The sequence below is a fragment of the Glycine soja genome, chromosome 9 (assembly GCF_004193775.1).
Source record: "Glycine soja cultivar W05 chromosome 9, ASM419377v2, whole genome shotgun sequence".
Lineage (NCBI taxonomy): Eukaryota > Viridiplantae > Streptophyta > Magnoliopsida > Fabales > Fabaceae > Glycine > Glycine soja.
This window is the reverse complement of record NC_041010.1, coordinates 38,376,741-38,397,368: the sequence shown is the minus strand read 5'-3', so window position 1 is coordinate 38,397,368 and position 20,628 is coordinate 38,376,741. Positions and strand designations below refer to the sequence as shown.

Genomic DNA, 20,628 nt, shown 5'->3' with positions numbered 1-20,628 from the left:
TATCTGACCATACCTTTTTCCATTCAAATTCTCCACTACGCTACAATAGATCTTAATGTTTTAATTACCGTGCCAGATCAGTTTTGACATATTTTATTATATCAATGTTTCTTGTGGACAGAAGTTATAATATTTTAGAGTTTGATATTTAATTGATCTCCTTAACCTTTTCCTAAAGCCTATTATAATTGATCTTTTGCAGGTTAAAAATCATTATCTCCCTGCACCCATTGAAAACTGTATTATATGCTAATATATCTTAATCTTTCAGTTATTGTTTCTTCCTCATTTTCAGGCTTTAATCACATCAATATTTCTTATTGGACAGAAGTTACAATGTTTCAGAGTTTAATATTAAATTAATCTCCTTAATCATTTTCTAGAGCATATTATGATGTGATTGTATTCTTCTAGCTGAATTATTGGAGCCCTTTTCAACGGATGTGACTCTAGTTGAATTCTTAAAATGTTTTCACCCCTATATTCACCTAAGATTACTAAAGGATATTAAATTATTTAAAAGAACAACGTTATTTTATAGGGAATTACATAAAAAAAATGTGTTGTTTCTTGTTATTGACAAAGCTAATAGTTTACTTCTTCAGTCTGCATCTTCAGCTCAAAAAAGCATCTCAAAACAGTCTATCAAGGAACTCGTTTCCTGCTAAGAAATAAGAAAAACAAAACTAGAGAGTCAAGTGAAGAAATCACACGTATGATAAACATTTTCCTTTATACCTCACACAGTTATCATATACTGCATTCAACTATTACTATTCTGTACAAGAGTAAGGAGTAAAGAAAATTTTGTTCTGAACAGAGAAAAGAAGAAAACTCAAAAGACATTGACAATAATTGAGGCATCTTACCAATGCATTTTGACTTATCCCTCAATCTTTTAATATATATAACCCGTAAGAATCTAAAAAAGTTGAGAGAGACCAGGGTAGAAGAAAATTAGGCAATCAGAAAAAGCACTACCATTAGGTGCTAGCTTGGTCCATTATTATTACCATTATCAAATAGGAAATTCTATGACTCCCTTTGTAACTTTGTTTCTATATAGATTGTACTCTAGTTAATTATAAGATTATTGTTGTGTGCATTTCAATACAGAAAGCAAACAAGGCTATGAACCCCCAAAAAAAGCAAATAAGGCATAAAACATTCCGTAACTTTTTTCATTATGGATAAAATATGTGCAGAAAGGTTAAATTAACTGTATTAACATGGTTCAGACAAGTTAAAAAAGAAAAAACGTACAGTATCAATGTAATTTCCAACTTTCAATCTACTACCTAACTCTTTATGTTGATATCAAAGAAAAGTCAAAATTCAAAAAAAAAAAAAAAAAAAAAAAAACTGTGGCTGTGAAGTTTTGCTGGGATTTAACCTTAACCCACCATTGATAGTGATAAACTGATAATCACCCCAAGCAACAATCATTTCAAACACATCCGATTCCTTTTTCTTTGATCCCCCAACATGCCTTTTCATCCATTCCTCATAGTGCATATAAACCAACAAAGCTCAACGCATTACTAGTTGCCTCAAGCTACTTTTTTTCCACAACACCTCAGAGAGTTTCTCTGCTTTCCTCTCTAATCCTCCATTCACCACAACACAAGTCACAATACAACAATGCTAGATCCAGCCTCTGAATTGGTGCCACCACCATCTTCACCCACAATTTCTTCCATTTCTTCCTCTGATCTTGACACTGAGGTACCATCAAATTCACATTCTCAACATTCACATTCACATTCACAACTCCCCACACCCGTTTCAAATTTCTGAAAAAAAATCTCTAATTTTTTCCACACCCCAGAATTTTTTTCCTCTAAATTTTTCCTTTTTCCACGAGAAATTAATCAAAAGTTTAATTTTTTATTTTTGGGGTTTTTGAATGATAGTCCACCGGATCATTCTTCCATGACAGAAGCACCACATTGGGGACACTAATGGGAGTGAACTTCCCAACCATTGCATTCAGAGTCCCATCGCAGCACCGGAACCCTAATTCCGCCGCCGAGGACACCGGCGGCGCAAGGAGGGCCGCCGCCGCAGTCAAAAAGAAGAAAAAGGCTACCTCCATCGCGACGGTGGCGGAGAGGCGGCGGAGGTGGTGGCAGCTCTGCCGCGACGGCGACGCCAGGCCAGCGTCTCTCGGGGAGTTTCTGGAGGTGGAGCGGAGGTTCGGCGACGGCGCGTTCTACGGCACGGCGGCGGAGCTCGAGGGAGTGGTCGCCGGCCACCAGCAGAGGAACGGCAGCAGGGTGCTCTTCGCCGACGGGAGGGTTCTTCCGCCGCCGGAAGACGTCGACGATCGAGCACCGCCGACGGAGAGCCTCTGTAATCGGTTTCCGGTTTCGCTTGCCGGAATTTGTAGCGGCGGTGCGGCGTAGTGTTGTCATAATAAGGGTTTTCAATTTTTTTTAAAGAAAGTAAAATTTTGTGGTTTTATTTTAATTTTTTATATTAATTTTTGGGGGTTGTTTGGTTGTTACCTAATTGGAAGATTAGGATTCTTTTTGTCCGTGGTTTACGTGCAAAACGCAAGCTTTGCCCTTTGCCTTTTTCCTTTTGGGCTTTTTACTTTTTCTCCTTTTGTTCTTCTTCTTTTGATAATTATGCTTATGGTGGTCCACATAATAATTATATATCATTCATATTATAAATACACAAATATTAGTGGGTGATTGGTCGTAATCATATATTCATATGCTTCATTTAGGCAAAAAAAATTAGAAGAATATGGATTACAGAAAGTTTTGTGTTGTTGGTAAAATCAATTTCCCAGAGTAAGTTTATTATCATTGCTTGTATTAGCGACACACAATTCAAGTTGGTGTTTTACTATTAAGCAAGGCAATGGAAAAAAATGTGATAGAAGTGCTTTATTTTATTTATATAAATAATATTTATACAAGTAAATGAAAGATAAAAAGAAAAATTAAAAATTATAATTTTATAATTATTTATAACAATATCTTTATATCTTTATTAGAAAAACTTAAATAAGATCTAATAAATAATAAATATTTAAAAAATAATATTTGTGTTCTTATTTATAAGACTCAATTAATTAATTCATCAAAATTAAAAATAATTAATTGATTAATTTAGTTGATAATAATAAATTAATCCTAAATTTATGTACTATTTCAAAAATATTATTATCATTAATGCTAATCTCTTTCTTCTAAGTGTATGTTAATATAATCACTCTCTTATTTAATTAAAGGTATGTTAATCTAAAAATAATTAATACACCAAATAATAGATTGAGTTTTTTTATAAAGGACAACTTTTAAAAGTTGAGCCCTATAAATATAACCAGAGACATGTAATAATGTTAATGATAGTCAATTCAATATTACTAATATAACAACTAATTCTTCATTGTTTTCTACCTAAAATGGATATTTGTTCACATTTGATAACTTGTAATCAAGATGAAGCTTTATTCTTAAATCATTTGTTTGAAATTTTATTTGTGATTCACTCCTTTTGAGAGCTCTTCAAAAGTTTTGATAATATTCAAGTCAACAACATAAATAGTTATAACAATTTTTTTTGTGTGGGGAAATATATGAACATTCAACATAGAAGGTCATACCACATGTACAAATTGCTTCAATCTAATAAATCCATGAAGAGATTTACTCATTTTAGTTGAATAAATCTACTCAAGAACATATATTACTTCAAACAAACTAATTTGTTCAAAGAGTTTCGCACAAGTATCATTATCAAGTGAATCACTACAAGTCTAAAAACTCACTTCACAAACATGTTTTTTACTTCAATTACATCTTTCTATTTTGATCCATCATACGTGTCTACGTTCCTTAGTAAACTTTGAGTCAGGATCCTTATTATCATTCCTCAACTACATCAATTTAACCAGAAATAGATTCATGTCAGTGAATCATTTGATAAAAGATGCATAGCCTAAATCTTAAACCATTATATTATTTTATTTTTTAATATATAAAAACACCTTTTCTTCTGATCCCAGTGTTGGATAATATTAGCAATTGTTGTCCATGTTAAGTACTCTAACATTACATTTACATTGAACAATGAAATCAACACATCTACCAGCAGGTAGAAATAAGAAAGAAAGTAAATTCAATACAGAAAAATCGTGTCTAAATTTTCAACCCTCGTGGTCGAATCTCAACTTTATGTTTTCTTTTTTAAACAAGGAAACCAGAATAAGAAGTTATTAAAACAGTAGAATTACAATTACCCCCAGCTCAGGATTTTACAAAAATATATTACTGGAGAACAAATTCTGGGTTCAGGTCCTTCCATACTATCTGTTATCATTTGTATGCTCAACAACTACCCTTTTTCTGTAGTTCATTTTAGCTTCAGTTTCTTTGACAACTGCATTTTCCAACTCCCTTAACTGATCTTGGTCATTCAGCATATTCGAAGATAGCAAAGGAGAACCTGGCAGAAAGATTAGAACAGTCTTAATGATTTCATCAAGAATTAAGAATAAACTGACAATTGGCATCTCCAATGACAAACCAGACATTCATTGAAAATTAAACCGCAATACAATATGCTTATATTTTATACATAACAATCCAAATTATTCCTCCGGCAACAAGAAAGTAGAGTTCATTAATTAAAAGCTTCAAAGATTTTATTCTAAAATAATACAGTAATTAACTGGAAATGACCCATAACATAACAAACATACACACAAAAATGAAAATAAAAAATAAATCTGGTGATACTTAAAGTTACTACAGAAGTTAAACTGAAAATTACCATTCTGGTAGTGTCTCATCCTTAAGAACAGATTCTGCCATTTCTCGATCTCTTCTTCCAACCTATTGTAATATGTTTAGAATTCCAAACCTAATAAGGTATGCACCATATCTCCTGCAGTAAAACAATTGGGAAAATTTCGCTTATTAAAACACAATTATACAAAAGAAACATTGGGTTGTAGGTATGCTACATCTTTAGCAATAGGCACACGCACATCTCTTCCTCCATGAAAAACATCTGAGGGGTATTAAAAAGTTTAAACTTTCCCAAATAAATTGAGGGTGGCACTAATAATTTGGAGATCTACTAGAGTTTTATTTAGGATAATGATATTTCACTAGGATCATGTAGTACAGCATGGCAAAGCAATATAATCTGATGTAATAGTATTTAAGAGAAGGAGAGCAAGAAAACCTTCATAGAAGCAAAAAATAAGAATATAAAATCAAGAGGTATAATGGCCATTTTCACCATATGTGCCTCTGAAGGAAGAGTTTGATCACTTAGACAATATACCATTAAAGAACCTGTTTAATTTTATATGGAGAAAAAGGTCTCTTGTTAATTACATGTGAATTTTATAATCCAAATCTTGCAGGCACTACCCATTTAAATTACAATTGTTCTGTTGGACCAGATGGGACAGATTTTAATTTTTTTCCTATAAGCTTAGCAACTCAAAGGCACAGCTGCTCCACTAACAACTAAAATATCATTCAAACTCCACTAAAGCTAAAATGCAACTCATGCCACTTCATAGAAAGTATTTAAACCACCATATCATAAATAGCTTCACTAGTGCAGGCAGGTATTACATACAACTATTATTCATTTAAGATACAGACAACCAAAAATATTCACGCAGAACATTGATTACCTCCAGAAAGTGCTACCTTTCACAAAATTTACTTTTGGAGATGGCCATGCAAGGCTAAATGCAACAACACATTTTCCATGGGGTTCAACACTTAAACCCATATTAAAGCTGCAACAATGCATTTGCTAAGCATTCAGCCAAACCCATCTTTAGATATAGTAAATCGTGAGTGATAGATGGCCATCCATTATCATGTATATCATCAATAAGCTCCCATTTAGATGAGATTCTCCTGGATTCCTGAGCCATTAATAGCAGAAATATGAGTTTACAGTATCAAGAATCAAACTGTTGCAAGACAAATCTCTGAAGAGATCCATGGCTTCTTTCATCCTTTTACCCGGGCAAAATTCATCAATCAAGATGCAATGACTAAAACCATAAGAAGCCAATCCCCTTTCAAACATTAGGTTTAAAAATCAATTGCCTAGATGACATGTTGTATTTTGGAAAAAGCATCGAATAAGATATTATAAGTGATAACATCAACCGGCGGACCACCATCATGCATCACATTGAAAAGCTCCCATGCATGAGAGATTCTCCCAGACTTGCACAGGCCATCAATGAGACAATTATAAGTTACAGAGTCAGGAACCAAATTTCTGCGATGCATTTCTTCGAAAAGGTTCATGGCTTCATCAATCCTCTTGCTCTTGCAATACCCATTAATCAAGATGTTATAACTAGAAACATTTGGAGTCAGTCCCCTTTCAAACATTAGATTAAATAATTCAATTGCCTTGTCGACAAGTTGGATTTTACAAAGAGCATCTAACATGATATTGTAAGTGATAACATTAGGGGACGGACCACCATCATGAATTGCACTAAAAAGTTCCCACGCATAAGAAATTCTCCCAGATTTGCACAAACCATCAATAAGAGAACTGTAAGTTACAATATTAGGAGCCAACTTTTTGTAATTCATTTTATTGAAGAGGCTCAATGCTTCATCAATCCTATTATTTTTGCAATACCCAATAATAAGGATGTTATAACTCCAGACGTCAGGCGTAATACCACATTCAGCAAATGTATCAAATAATTTTCTCGCCTCAACCACATCATTGTATAAGCAATATCCACTCATCAAAGTGTTAAAAGTAACTAAATCTGGTCGCTGACCTCTTTCAATCATCAAATTACGCATATCATGAGCTTTTCCAAGCATTCCTTTTTTACATAATGCATCAATTAATATATTGTAGGTATAAACATTCAGGTTGACGTTTCTATCAACCATATCACACAACAACCGAGTAACTTCTCTCCACTGCCCCAAACCACAAAAACCATGAATTAGACAAGTGTAAGTAAAAACATCAGGGTCTATTCCCCGGCCAACAACATCCGAATATAAATCCCTCGCCTCAGTTACAAGTCCATCTTTGCACAAACCATCAACAATCATGTTGTAGATTACTACATTCGGCCTAACCACTTGCCCTTCCATCTTGTGCAGCAACTCAAAGGCCTCTCTTGTCAGTCCTATCTTACACAACCCATTGATCAAGGTCCCGTAAGTAACTTCATCCAACAGAAACCCCTGTGCCACCACACTGTCATGAAATTCCAATGCTTTCCTAACCTCACCATTGATACAAAGCCCTTTCATGATTGTGGTCAAGGTTATGGCATTGAGCTGATATCCCCTCTTGAGAACCATGCCCAACACAGAAAAAGCAAAACCCATGTGACCCAAGTGGCAGTAACAATTGATCAAGATACTCAAAGTCACTATGGACGGTGTGATTCCTCTCAACCCCATTTGTTTAGAAAGTGATATAGCAGTTGGGTAATGCTTCATCTTCACTATTGACCCTAAAATCATGTTAAATTCTACAACAGATGGAAGAGGGTGCATAGTAATCAAGCGAGTGAATAAGGCCACGGCATCATCGATAGCATCAAACCCAGATTTTTTTTTCGCATTTTGTTTTTGGGAATCAGAAAAGAACCTCAGAAAGACACTAAATTTGGAAATCGCATACCTTAATCTTGTTGTCGTAGCAGCGTACAACATGGCGGCCTTCCTTCCAAAGTTGAAGAAAAAGATTGGATTTTTCGGTGATTCCATTCAATGTCTCTTCCCAAACTTCGAATGAAGAATGGGTTCGTGTGAATTTTGCAAGTGAATCCCTGATTTTTTTTTTTCGTTTTTTCTAAATTTTAAAATTTTACTATCAATTTTTATTTTTTAAAACTATGTACTATCAATTTTAGTTCTTAGAAAGTGTTTTATATAAGGATAAAATTGATTTAGATAATTCTTAAAACAAAATAAAAAATATTTTTAAATTAAAAGAAACAAAATAATATTCTTTTAGAAAAACCAAATTCAAATATTAGTAATTTTAAAAGAACCTAAAATATATTATATCCTAAATTTAAATAGAGATTCGGTTGGTGGTGATCCTAATGTTTATATTTACTCAATTTTAAAAGTATTTAAATTAAGTTGTAATTTTGGTTCCACTAACTTTAAATTTATGATTTTGATTTTTTGAATTTTAATTATAATATTTGATAAATTAGTGATTTTGATTCTTCTGATAAATTATTAATAAATAATTATAACTAATTAAATTATTAAGTTAATTGTAAATTAATCAAAATCTTAAGAATTAATAGTATTTTATTAAAAAAATTTAATGATTAATAATTTTTATTTAATTTATAATTGATTTAATATCTCTAATAATCACAACTATTAATTAATAATCTATACGGGTCATAATCATAAATTTATAAAATTAAAAAAATTAAATTAAGTATTTATTAGTATTCCTTAACAAAAGTTGGATGAGATCTTTGAAATATCCGCATATAATAATATCAGAATATTAAGAGAGAAAAAAAAAAAGAAGCAATTTTAGTTGCTTGTTTTTTCATTGGATTTAGTTACTTGTTTAACAAATAATTATTTAAAAAATCGACGTTAAAGTTTGGAAAGTCCTTTGAAATTTTTAATCAAAAGCTTCTTTAACAGCAAGATATTAATGGAGTCCACATATTTGCGTAATAATAAAAGAAGATATTAATAACAATCCTGGACAAAGATAGCCTTCTATTACAATATTTAGGAGTCGATTACTTTTTACTACAAATAGTTAGTTACCCGTATCTACGCAAGGGTGTTTCGCTATATTTTTTTGTTTTGGTACTGTAATTGTGTTTAGATTTAAAAGTTAATTTTTTTAATGTTTGAAAAATGAGAATTTAAGATAAATGAATAATCAAAATTAATAATACAAAGTAAAGTCCATCATAGTTGAGGTGTATTAAAGTTTTAATGAATATAAGAATAACAATAATTTAAACGTAAATATGTAATTTAAATATAGTTATTATCATATTTTATTGTTTATAACGTTATAATATATAATCAAAAGTGCACGATAAGAGTTGTATAACTTAATTATAGAAATACCAATCAAAATATCCATGAAATTTGGTGTTAAACTTTAGCTCAATAAATATAACCTACATTAAAGAATACTATTTATCTATGTAGATGCACTAATAAGCTACAAAATTAAATGTATAATACAATTGTATATATTTAGTTGTAAGTGTGTAAAACTTAATAAATGAGAATCAAAACTAATAAGATTGAGATATGTAATATATTTTATAAAATAATAATGTCTATTTAGTTTGGATGATATTTATGGTTACTCATGTTTTAAAATTTTATAAACAATAAAATGCATAATTTTTGTCTAATTTTAAATCTAAAACTAATTTTAAATATAATTAAATTGTTATTGTAAATTGTAGTAGACAATATATATTTATAAAAAAAGAAAATCTTTGACAAGAAGAACAAATAATTTTCTATATTTAAATCAGATGATAATATTTTTTACTTGAACTATAGTTCTACATAAATTCTAACTAACAACTAAAGAAGTAGTTCAAGTCGTTGTACCTAAGAAAAAAAATAACAAAAAAATTACACTTTACCCATGATATTATATATGAGTAAACTTGATATTAAATTGTTATAGAACATGTTGAATCATTTTGTTAGCAAAAGACTTACATATAGTTTGAGTGTGTCTATTAAAATTATTCTCAATAATAATAATAATAATTTACAGCAGTAGCGGAAAAAGGAGGAATCACTTAATGAAAATTGGGCTTTTCTAGGTATGTGCAACACAACCTTTGGATGATAACATTGGCTGCTTAACACCCAGACGCATTCTTCAATGGGCTTCTGCTTGACCAATTGTGAAAGAAATCCTCCCACAAAAGCATCTCCTACAAAAACAAAAGAATATAAGTATCTAACATTAACAATTTTTTAAGTTTCCACAAACATTTAAAATAGACAAAATCAGAATCTAACTTGCCAGTATCATCAACTATATATTGGTCGCATGACTATGATTTACTACTCAAAGCATTTTATGAGCACACCAATTACCCATAAACTTAACTACACATATAACTTTAACATTTAAATACTAAAAGCAATAGGTTAGTACCTACTCTATTTGTATCAACTAATTTGTCTTTAGATAATATCATCATAGGGTATAATTTCATTTTCCCATCCTCAGCAACACAAACAGGATTTGCAACTTGGGTGATAACGATAATTCTTTTATGTTTTTCTTATGCTTTTGGCAAGTGAGAAATCTTCAAAGCTACTTCCTCAACATTATCATCTGCTCAATAGGACAATAAGAAAAGAGTCAAAATACATGACAAATTAAAACTTCAACAAAAACGACAAGCCTTTAAACCTGCTAATTAATGATTACTTTCTAGCCTTGAGCTTTAGAAAATGTTCTTGCTTCAGTCTCATTTCCAAAAATTTAGTCCATACATCTAAATCCCAAAATGAACATTATTAAGATCAATATGAAAAATTTTTCTTTCTTTGAATTTACCAGAGAAGGATCCTTATGGCATAACTTTGTCTGGTGCACCCTTGAAGAACTCAAGGATAAAGGTAGCAGAAAGGTTCATCATGAAGATCTACATATAGGAATAGAATGCTTAATCTGCAAAATGCTACAAATCGACCATATTTCTTTCAAATATACTACAGTATGGGAGGGGGAAATACACACCAAGTTTGCTCCTTATACCATATTGTAAATCCTTTAATTTCAACTACTCAATCACTCAATTATTTACAAATAACTCCCCAAAAGACAACTAAAATTATCTTCTAGGATTGAAGAACAATGAAGTCACTTGTTAAAAGAACTCCAATAAATAAATCTCTCATTTCAATCTAAAATATTACAGTAATAACATTCAATATTTTGAGTACATTGCCACTTTGAAATGTTAGTCATTCCTCTAATTTGGATATTGGGTTGATAAATATTTTTCAAGTGTAAATTGTCAAATGAAGCTAAAGCCCATGTTTGTTCTTAATGCTGATATGGTCTTTGAACCACATTTACGAATATAAAGAAATCAGTAATTTACAATTTTAATTTTTTCTTCAGTATAAAAAAATATGTACTTAAAAATATTGGCAAAATGCATATCCTTATCGAGAAAGTAATAATAAGAATTTGCTTACACCAATCTTCCAGCTTTGCTAGTTTCTCTAATTGTTCTGCCTTCATATCTTCTATGTAGTTTTCTGTTGAGGGGCTGCCAAAAAATTCAATCCAAACTTCTACAACATCTTTCATACCTAAGCTTCAAAGAAAAGAAAATAAAATAACTGAGAAATAAAATGCATATAATAGAGTCCAAAAATCACACATCATTCTAAACTTGTCTACTAAAAAAAGTTAAACTATATTTTGAATGTAGCGTGATAGTGAGTATGCACTAAATGTAACATCAATATTTAAAAAACCAACCAATAAAGCTTACCAATGAAAATTTCAAAGTTCATTTGGGTATTAGATCAAACACATAACTTGCAACTCATAAATCAGTCCAAAACAAATAAAAAGTAGAATATCATCCAAACAAAATGTACAAAGACTCGTATAACATTATCCAGATAAAATATTAAAAGAACAAATGAATAGAAATCTTTTCTACATAGCCAAAGAAAATCTCAAAGTACATTTGGGCATTTAACCAAACACGTAGCTTCCAACCCGCAAAGTAGTACAAAATAAAATCAAATAAATATTTAGCTATTTCTCCATAACCCATCAATAAAGTCACACCAAAATCCATGGAACAAAAACAACTAATAAAATCATATGAATGAAACATTAAAAGAAAAAAATAGATGGAAAAAAAGGAATAAAGGAGAAAAGATGAATGAATCGTGTATATAGAGAACAAGATATTCATCTTTATATATGAATTTATTTTGTACTACCAAATAGTTGGGAAGAGAAATGGGAAGACTTACCAAGAGTAGAGAACTCTTAAGTTGTTAGCGTCGAACTTCAAATTGATACCAATGTTTCGCTGAATAAATCGTGTTTTTTCATCTTCCTTTACCACCAAATACAAAAACGGATTCAGAAAACAAATGGGAAGAGAAAGATAAAGCGAAATGAGAAATGGGAGAAACTTGGTACTAATTTTTAAAATATTAAGAAAGTGGAAGCCAGGAACACCCAACTTAGACAAACACAACGTAAGCTCAATTGAATTTAATCTTCATACCAAACAGAACCATATGTAGAAATATATATTGAACAAAATAAATGAAGAACATGTATGGAAGATTTTTGAAGAACAAAAAACAAACACAAAGTGACATCACACAAAGAAAAAAAGGTAAAAACTTTTCAAAACTCATTCGATGATACAATTGTATCATGTGAAGCATAAAACTCACATAGACCAAAAATCCCATCATCACAACAAAGTTTTTGATGCAATCCTACCCCCAAGAGTATTGGATAGAAGACTCCAAGAGGATTGAGCTAGAGTTGCTAAAGAAGGCCCTAGGTTTCTCAGATTTATGAGCACATGGGCCAAGGCTAGGTCCATTCTTCTTTGTAAATATTAGAATAGGTTTTTGTTTCTTTTGGGCCTTGTATTTTGGCCATTTTATTAGTATAGGATTTTAGCCTTGTATTTTAGGGCATTTTGAGTAGTCTTTGTAGTAGGAATGTTTTTGTATTTTCATGTATTTTGGCATGGGAGTGAACTTAGCTATTATAGGAGGTGTATAGCTAACTTCTAGCTTCTCATCTCAAGGAGGTGAAGTTAGCTATTAGAGGGGTGTGTGTACCTAAGCTCTAACTTCTCTAGGAATATTCTCAAGGAAGCTTCTCAAGGAAGTTTTTCAAGGAAGCTTCTCAAGGAAGTTTCTCAAGGAACCTTCTCAAGGAGGTGAGCTTAGTTATTAGAGGGGTGTGTAACTAAGCTCTAGCTTCTCAATGAAGTTTCTCAAAGAAGTTTCTCAAGAAAGTTTCTCAAGCAAGCTTGTCAAGGAAGCTTCTCAAGGAAGCTAGCTAACCTATTCTAATATTTACAAAGAAGAGTGGACCTAACCTTGGCCCATGTGCTCATAAATCTATCCTGAGGTTCATGAGAATCCTAGAGCCTTCTTTAGCAACTCTAATTCAATCCTCTTAGAGTCTTCTATCCAATACCCTTGGGGGGTAGGATTGCATCAATTTTGCGGTTGAATTAAAAGACCTTAAGCTAGAACCTACATAATAATAATAATAACAATAATTAAACAACCAAAAAATCACACAATTTTTTTTAAAAAATATGCCCATAATACCTTACAAAATTGAACTTCAATTACAACGATGCATACCTATCTCATAGTCATATATAGAAAAGAAAAATCTTTCATAAGCTACCCAATGTTACATGTATATATATAAACTATCACAAGACTTGCTAAGGAACTAACCCAATACTTTCAAAGAGATGTACGGTTTTACCAAAAGCAACACCTCTAAATTCAACGATTAAAGTTGGACATTTAGGTAAATTCTTCCCATTAGAAGTATTGATAACTTTCATTTGAATTTCATCCAATTGCTCTAACCTTGATTCCTTGACACCTAACTCGCATAAATAGAAACTCATAATCAGTGACAATAGCATCATTTGTTGCATCCTTCATAAAAAAGAAATTTCACACTAAAACCATCATGACTTGATTCTTCTAGAAATCATAATGGAATTTGGGTGAGATAGTTTGTCAAACACCTCATAAGCAAGATAGATTTCAACATTTCATCAATGGTGTTCTACAATAACCAAATGCTGAGATAGTGTATGAGAGCTTGAAAATTTTTGGTCTGTCAATTAATGGTCATTGTTGCTTTTGTAACCTAAGACTTGTTAGAAATCATAATGGAATTTGGGTGAGACATTTTGTTAAACACCTCATAAGCAAAACAATTTTTAACAATTTTAAGTAGAATTTGTTTTTATGATATAAGAAGAAAAAACAAGATTAAAAAATATCAACAAAAATTTGGAACGTATATCAAATAAAAAGTTCATATCTAATGAGAAGAAAGAAACAATAAAAGACAAATATTTCAAACTTGATCTATCACATTGAAATACTTGTTACTGCGGCGAGTCGGTGGTGGTGTAGCAATGTTGTTTGGTGGTGGTCGGAGTTTGGTCATGGTGGATGAAGGGTAGAGAAGATGGATATGATGAGGTGCGACGATGTTGTCGGTGTCAAATGAGTGGAGAATATTTTCAAAATGAAGGCAAAATTGTGCAAATTTGTTCAACAATATCCATTAGGTGAGATGGTGGAGAGAGGATTTTGAAATTCAAACGGCTGAACAAAAATGGACAAGTGTCAATTTTTTATATTGTCCAATTTTGTAAAATGAACAACCTATTATTTGCTCATAATAAAAGTAGAAGCTACAATTTAGAAGTAAATTATAAATAGAGAGAATACAAATTTAAAGAATAAATGTAAATCAAAATTTAGATTAATCGTAATCTTTGTTGTCTTATGAATCTAAGGAGATTAAGAGAAAAAATGTAAAAGAGAAACATAGTAGAATATTTGTGTTATTTGAATATTTTTATTTAAAAAAAAGTGGAAAAATTTCCCTCCATTAGTTAAAATAAGTGAAAGGGGAATGAAAATTGAAAATAAATACATAAATGGTATTTTTTATACCAATTAAAAAAATAAATTTAACTCAAAATTTTCAAATTTTATTATGTTATTTTTCTTTACGTCAAAATATTTATTAATCTTATGTTTAAATATCCGTGTTACAAAAAGAATATAAATTTAAATATCACCTAATCAGTATTACAAAAACTACTAAAAAAGCATTACAAAAAATATATATGAAAATAAAAGCAATCCGCAAATATCGATTAAAAGTATTAGATAAAAGAAAACGATCTTTTTTTGGGAGAGGAAAAAAAACAATATCGGTTAGTTGGCCATTAAAAAATGGATCTTGGTCGTTACAACATTATATCTATCATATATATTCATAACCATTAGAAAGAGAATATTGTTAATGCAATTTTAAAGTTAGATTTTATCTTTTAGTTGGCTCAGAGTAAACATTAAATGCAATGGTTTTAAATCAAACTAGACTATAGAGACTCTTTTGGAATTGAAACCTCACTTTTTTATAAAAGAAACCCACTTTTCTGTGTTTATATATCATGGATGTGATTGAAGTGAAGAAACTGATGGAGGCAGAAGGTGGTGTTGGGAGTGGAATAACAACCGCATCGTCGTCCAAAATAAGCAAATATTGACTGTGACACGGTGGTGGAAGCTGAGTTATGGGCAATTAAGATTGGAATGGAAATAGCCATCCATGTCTTTGGGATTCAAAAATCTTGTCATCGAAAGCGATTCTCATACAAATTCAGCATTACGCATAGGTGATATCATCTCTTTAATCATTTCTCTTAGTAAAGATGGTCTTGCCAAACATGGGTTGTCGTTGTCTCCTTACTCTTTGTGGGCGGATAAAGTGGGGAAAGTCAAGGGTTTATGTACTCTCGCATGTCATTTTGCCTTAAAAATAGACTTATGCAGTTCGCATTAAGTGCCACTTTACTCTTAATCATTGTACCAGTTCATTGTATGGATAACTGTTTATAGTTTGTTCAAATATCATTAATGAAGGAAAATATAATTTCATGGATGTGAGTTATTATTATTCTTATGTGGCAATTACAACAATGTCAATATAAAATATAAAAAAACCATCAATTCATAAAAAGCTTTAACTATGTATACGGCCACCTCAACCATAAGATTAGCAAAGCCTTTGTATTTTTATTGTGTAACAAAAAAAATAAGGTTTTATTATAATACTCAAATTTCTTTAATTAATATTATATTTAATAATTTATTGGTAAATCATAATCAAAATTATATTTTATTGATTAAAATAGTTTTCCCATTTTTAAAATTTAAAGTTTTAAATCTATATGCTTTAATATTTTATGTACTTTTTATCATTAAAATTAATGTATGTGGATTAAATTAAATTTACCCAATAATTTCATAAACATATTCTTCCTAACTAGTGGAACCATTAGTTGACAAGCGTTGCAGTATACTCGCAAGTCACAACTTCCTAACCTTACAAACAATCCAAATATAACTACTAACACTAGTTGCTTTTCCAACAAAAATTCGACCTTCTAGACAATAAATAGCATCTTCATCCCCTTGACATCAAAATTCTAAACATGGTTTTGTTGCACAAAAAATATCACCCCACATTCATTTCATCAGTGTTTTTGAGGTGAGGATAACTTGCAAGGAGGACTTCACTCCAACGACTAAAGTTGCTCGAAAACTGAGATTTGAAGAAAATATTTGGAAGACAATGCTCCAAGGAGATAGATAGATGTATCAAGATGCCCAAATGAGGGAGTATGTGTCATAAATTTCAACTATAACAGGCAACAGCAAAATGACTTTGCTATCTCCACTTATTTTTCTGTCTAAGCCTCTTAAAAGCCATAAATGTAACTGCTGCAGAAAGAGAACACCTGACCAAAATACAAATGAAAATTTGTTAGAAGGATGCTTCAACCTCATCATTAGAGGCTCAGTTCAACAGAAAGCTGCTTATTTTCATTGAAAACCTTATTTCTTATGTTAAGCTTAATTTCCACAGGTAAATTCTAGTTATAAGTGGGACAAAAGGCCCTACCGAAAAAGAGAAGAATACAATTATACAACAAACTATGACATTGAACAGATAACAATGAACAGAACAGCTGATAGGGAGAGAAGAAAACTAAGTTTGAATGGGCCAACTTATCTGAATCTCTTAAATAATGACAGAATAATAGTTTATGTCACCAGATAAGCATTGAAAAATCATAATTAATATCACTTACAATCAAGAAAGGATGGATGAGGTTTTGCTTTGATTAATATTTAATTGATTTTCAATCATACACTGTTACTCTATTAGTGGTATCATTCAGTGGCAAACTAAGTATTATTGCAAAACCCATGATCTTGTAATCAAATATACAAAAGCTGGGAGGCACCAATAATAAATCAATTTTTAATTAGACCCAAAAATGCATCAATATTCAGCAAGAGAAAAGTAAGTTGCATACCATGTCAATGTATAGTTTAGGTGGTCCCTAGGCATGACTGAACTTCGAATCAAGGTATTCACATCCTTGGGCACAGGGTAAGGATTACTTGGATTCACATCTTCGTTAATATCTTCAACATAGATGGTATTTTCTGGAAGGCCGCAAGCACGAGCAATGCCTGGAACATCAACATAGAACCACTGGGAAGCCTTGGGATCATTTGCCGGAACAAATATGCTTGGCTTCTCACTTTCACGAACTACGCCAACAACTTCTATAGGTGTAACAGATGCAACCTGATCCTGTAAGTTGCAGAGAGAAGTTTGAATTTAAATTTTTTTTCTGCATTAAACAATATATGGATATGGTTGTGGGGAGAGGCAACCTCAATAACAGGCTTTCTAGACCAAAATCTCCACCAAGATTTAGTTCCATCATCGTGAGAAGGGGAAGGAAGAGCATCTTCCAAATCTTCATCTTCTGAAGCCTCTAAAAATTTGTCTTTCCAACTACGTGGAACCCACCCTCTGTTGACTAAAATTGGAAAACTCACACTGGAAGAAACATACACAATAAAAAAATTGAAGAAACTCAGAACAAATAATATAAATTATCTATTAAACCAGTTGCAGGGTAGTATTCAAAACTAGCAATTGATTGCTTATGATCAAGAGAAAAAAAACTACGGTTGACTTGATAATATGATAGACATGTTAACTTACAAAAATTAGGACTTAAAGCTTATGAAGTGATGAAATAAATCCAAGATATCCAAAGCCCTCAAAAGCTCAAAAAGTTTAGCCAGACACAGTAGACAACACATTGCACATGGATAATTATATTGATGAAAAGAAAAGACACCGACATGAAACATACATAATGATCAGCAATAAGTTAATAATCTTTACCAAAAGTAAAATCTTAAAGTTCATTCAGGACATGAAGATTTTGAATCAAAATAATAAAAAACTGTTATAAGAGAAAATTAGTAAGTCGTACATAGCATAACAAGCATCCATTTTAGAATAAAGAATTAGTTAATCTAATGCAAGAGGGCGCACTTTAGAAAATAAAGTACAATTGTAGCTCTTAAATAAAAAATCAATGATTGAAATTACAATAAAACACAGACACACGCATATAACAAACTATCAAGTTATTAAATATCAACTGTCAATTTTCTAATCAACGGATATAACAGCACTTTGTCCTCTAAAGTGCATCCCCCTCACTTTAGGAAGCCAAATCCTTTTTATGCTTAGTAATGTTGAATATAATGAGCAACACTTTCAATATCAAGTAACATTAGTTTGACAGAAAACTCATCCTTTATCAAATGGTGTCAAAAACAGAAGGTAACGATGAGGGAAATTTTCAATCCAGAATGTGTATATAGTTTTACAGTACAAATGACAGTGCAGTGCAATCTATTTAGAAGACTAAATGAAAGCCTTAACTACTCTAATTAATGATGCTTGACCTTCTACTTTCTTGTTCTGTATAGAATTTTACACTCACATTTGATGAAATTTAAGCTGTAAAAATAAACAAAAAGGGTAATGCAAGAGACTAAAAGTTTCTCGTGACTTAATCTATTACTTTCATTGACAAAGCTATTAATGTTTATATTTTACCTGTCAGGACAATTGGGAACTGGCATAAGAGGTGTTATGATATAGTAACCATTTTCAGTGATTCCTGAAATACTTCTTGAACGTGGTCCCACATAGATTGATTTTTTATCATCAAAATATCCTTTGCACACCACCTTCCTAAATTCCAGAGAATCTAATTCCTCATTTGATGAATAAGCACTACTGAATTTTAATGGTTCCATTTGCAACCTGTTCTCTCGATATTCCAACATTTTAATCTGCAACATTGAAGATGGAAGAAATTTTCAATTAGCTAATATGCATAGCAAATATCCAAACATGAAATCTCATGAGTTCATATAAAATAAACTCAATCCACAAAACTTTTTTCCAAATATTTACAACAGAATACTCTATCTATTAGTAAACTATTAATGTTTGATAGTAATGAAATTCTTAAAACATCGTGTATTCAAATCATCCATGTATCATGGAGATGGAAATTAAGGCAATAATCCATTCCACAATATAATCAATAAGCCTACGATTAGAAATCTCCTAAATGGGTTAAGACTTAAGAAATAAGTGACATGCACAGATGAAATAATACTAAATTCAAAACATGATGAGGAAAATGAGAAAATATTATATCACCTCGATGCATCATATTTATTAAAGTTACCTAGATCAATAATGTCAACAAAAATTGATTCAAAGTCTCACAATCTTGACAGTCACAAATAATAATACACGTTTTCAGCCATGGTAGTTCAGACAAAGTTCACAACTTGTTACACATATAAAAAAAAAGTTTACAATAGCACAACAGATCACATTTTAACTTTTAAGACCACAATCCACCAAGCTTGTAGAGTGGAGTTCTTTTACTTGATCCTCATCACAAAGCACATTGTTATATCCCCCCTCCCCCAATTCACTTACAAACACCTCATTCCAAAAGCAATACAAGTATAATTATTAGGGTGGTGTTACTTTCACATTTTACATAATCTTCTATTAGATTCAATCACATTTCTTTCGGCCCTCCTATTCATTCCCCTTTATCATCAAAATCAATGGTTCAAAATTCTATAATTGAGATTATGAGAAGAAAACATTAAGTGAAGAAAAACAAAACAATTTCCTAATTATTATGAATTCAATGCCAAAAAAGACACACCTTTTCTTCTCTTCTAATAATCTGCCAAGTCCCGAGGCCAAATGTGATTGCCCCAGGTAGAAACAGCAACCATCTAGATGCTTTTCCTTACATATACCCAAAACAAAATACAAATACAAAAAAAAAAAAAAATCAATGACAATAAAATAAAAGATTGAATTTTTATGAAGAGGGACTTAAGCATTGCAAAAACCAACATTAACCCAGATGGAGAATCGATCGAAGGAACAGGAATCAGCACATACTCTGTGATTCGGAAGAAGAGGGAAGTGTTGGGTCGGAATCAGACACAGAGGAAACGGCGGCGGCGGCGGCGGAGCTGAACTGCCTGAGGACGAGGAAATGTTTGGAGGTGGCACCACCGCATGCGGCGGGGGTGCGGCGGAGATGAGTTAGCATTCTTGCGAGGGAAGGCGACGAAGCCACTGAGACATGTGAAGTGAGAGAAGAAAAGAGGCACGAAGAAGAACAAAGGGTTTATGGAGGTAAAATCTGCTGCGCGCGTGTGGAAGCACCTTTAGCTTCGGTAGGCATTAGGTTGCATTGCATACTTGCATTTGCATTGTATTTGAAAATATTAAAAAAAAATATTGTGAAAAAATGTATTCCTTGAATTTTTTTCGATTAGAGAAATGCCATACTAAACTTAATAATTTATGTTGTGTAATAAGTGTTAAACAATGCAGTAATAATTTATA

General features: G+C 31.6%; 3 protein-coding genes and 1 pseudogene across 4 annotated transcripts; 1 reads left to right on the top strand and 3 right to left on the bottom strand.

Moving 5' to 3' along the window:
• Positions 1-1,372: 1,372 nt before the first annotated feature.
• LOC114368768 (uncharacterized protein At3g17950-like) lies at positions 1,373-2,600 on the top strand. The gene is made up of 2 exons (XM_028326024.1): positions 1,373-1,725; positions 1,914-2,600. The coding sequence occupies exons 1-2, from the start codon at positions 1,642-1,644 to the stop codon at positions 2,403-2,405; spliced, it is 576 nt and encodes a 191-aa protein (XP_028181825.1). The 5' UTR covers positions 1,373-1,641; the 3' UTR covers positions 2,406-2,600.
• A 1,404-nt stretch (positions 2,601-4,004) lies between these two features.
• Positions 4,005-7,825, bottom strand: LOC114368761 (pentatricopeptide repeat-containing protein At1g12300, mitochondrial-like). Of its 2 annotated transcripts, none has more exons than XM_028326013.1 (3): positions 5,669-7,825; positions 4,789-4,902; positions 4,005-4,461 (listed from the first exon to the last, which is right to left on the bottom strand). In XM_028326013.1, the coding sequence occupies exon 1, from the start codon at positions 7,746-7,748 to the stop codon at positions 6,096-6,098; it is 1,653 nt and encodes a 550-aa protein (XP_028181814.1). In that variant the 5' UTR covers positions 7,749-7,825; the 3' UTR covers positions 4,005-4,461; positions 4,789-4,902; positions 5,669-6,095. The 2 variants fall into 2 exon arrangements, with proteins under 2 accessions (XP_028181814.1, XP_028181815.1); XM_028326014.1 differs by having other exon boundaries at positions 5,685-7,825.
• A 1,974-nt stretch (positions 7,826-9,799) lies between these two features.
• On the bottom strand, positions 9,800-10,654 carry LOC114367590 (annotated as a pseudogene).
• A 5,422-nt stretch (positions 10,655-16,076) lies between these two features.
• Positions 16,077-20,468, bottom strand: LOC114425935 (surfeit locus protein 1-like). The gene is made up of 6 exons (XM_028392910.1): positions 20,176-20,468; positions 19,931-20,016; positions 18,790-19,028; positions 17,541-17,709; positions 17,174-17,457; positions 16,077-16,591 (listed from the first exon to the last, which is right to left on the bottom strand). Exons 1-6 carry the CDS (start codon positions 20,327-20,329, stop codon positions 16,522-16,524), a joined length of 1,002 nt encoding a protein of 333 aa, XP_028248711.1. The 5' UTR covers positions 20,330-20,468; the 3' UTR covers positions 16,077-16,521.
• Positions 20,469-20,628: the final 160 nt, after the last annotated feature.

What these genes read in the sequence shown, in the direction of transcription:
- LOC114368768 (XM_028326024.1), top strand. Translation starts at nt 1,642, where the DNA reads ATGCTAGATCCAGCCTCTGAATTGGTGCCACCACCATCTTCACCCACA. An exon ending in CCTCTGATCTTGACACTGAG is followed by an intron (nt 1,726 to 1,913) that starts GTACCATCAAAT and finishes TTTGAATGATAG; the next exon opens with TCCACCGGATCATTCTTCCA.
- LOC114368761 (XM_028326013.1), bottom strand. Translation starts at nt 7,748, where the DNA reads ATGGAATCACCGAAAAATCCAATCTTTTTCTTCAACTTTGGAAGGAAG.
- LOC114425935 (XM_028392910.1), bottom strand. Translation starts at nt 20,329, where the DNA reads ATGCTAACTCATCTCCGCCGCACCCCCGCCGCATGCGGTGGTGCCACC. An exon ending in CTAGAAAGCCTGTTATTGAG is followed by an intron (nt 17,458 to 17,540) that starts GTTGCCTCTCCC and finishes TGCAACTTACAG; the next exon opens with GATCAGGTTGCATCTGTTAC. An exon ending in CTAAACTATACATTGACATG is followed by an intron (nt 16,592 to 17,173) that starts GTATGCAACTTA and finishes TATTTTGGTCAG; the next exon opens with GTGTTCTCTTTCTGCAGCAG.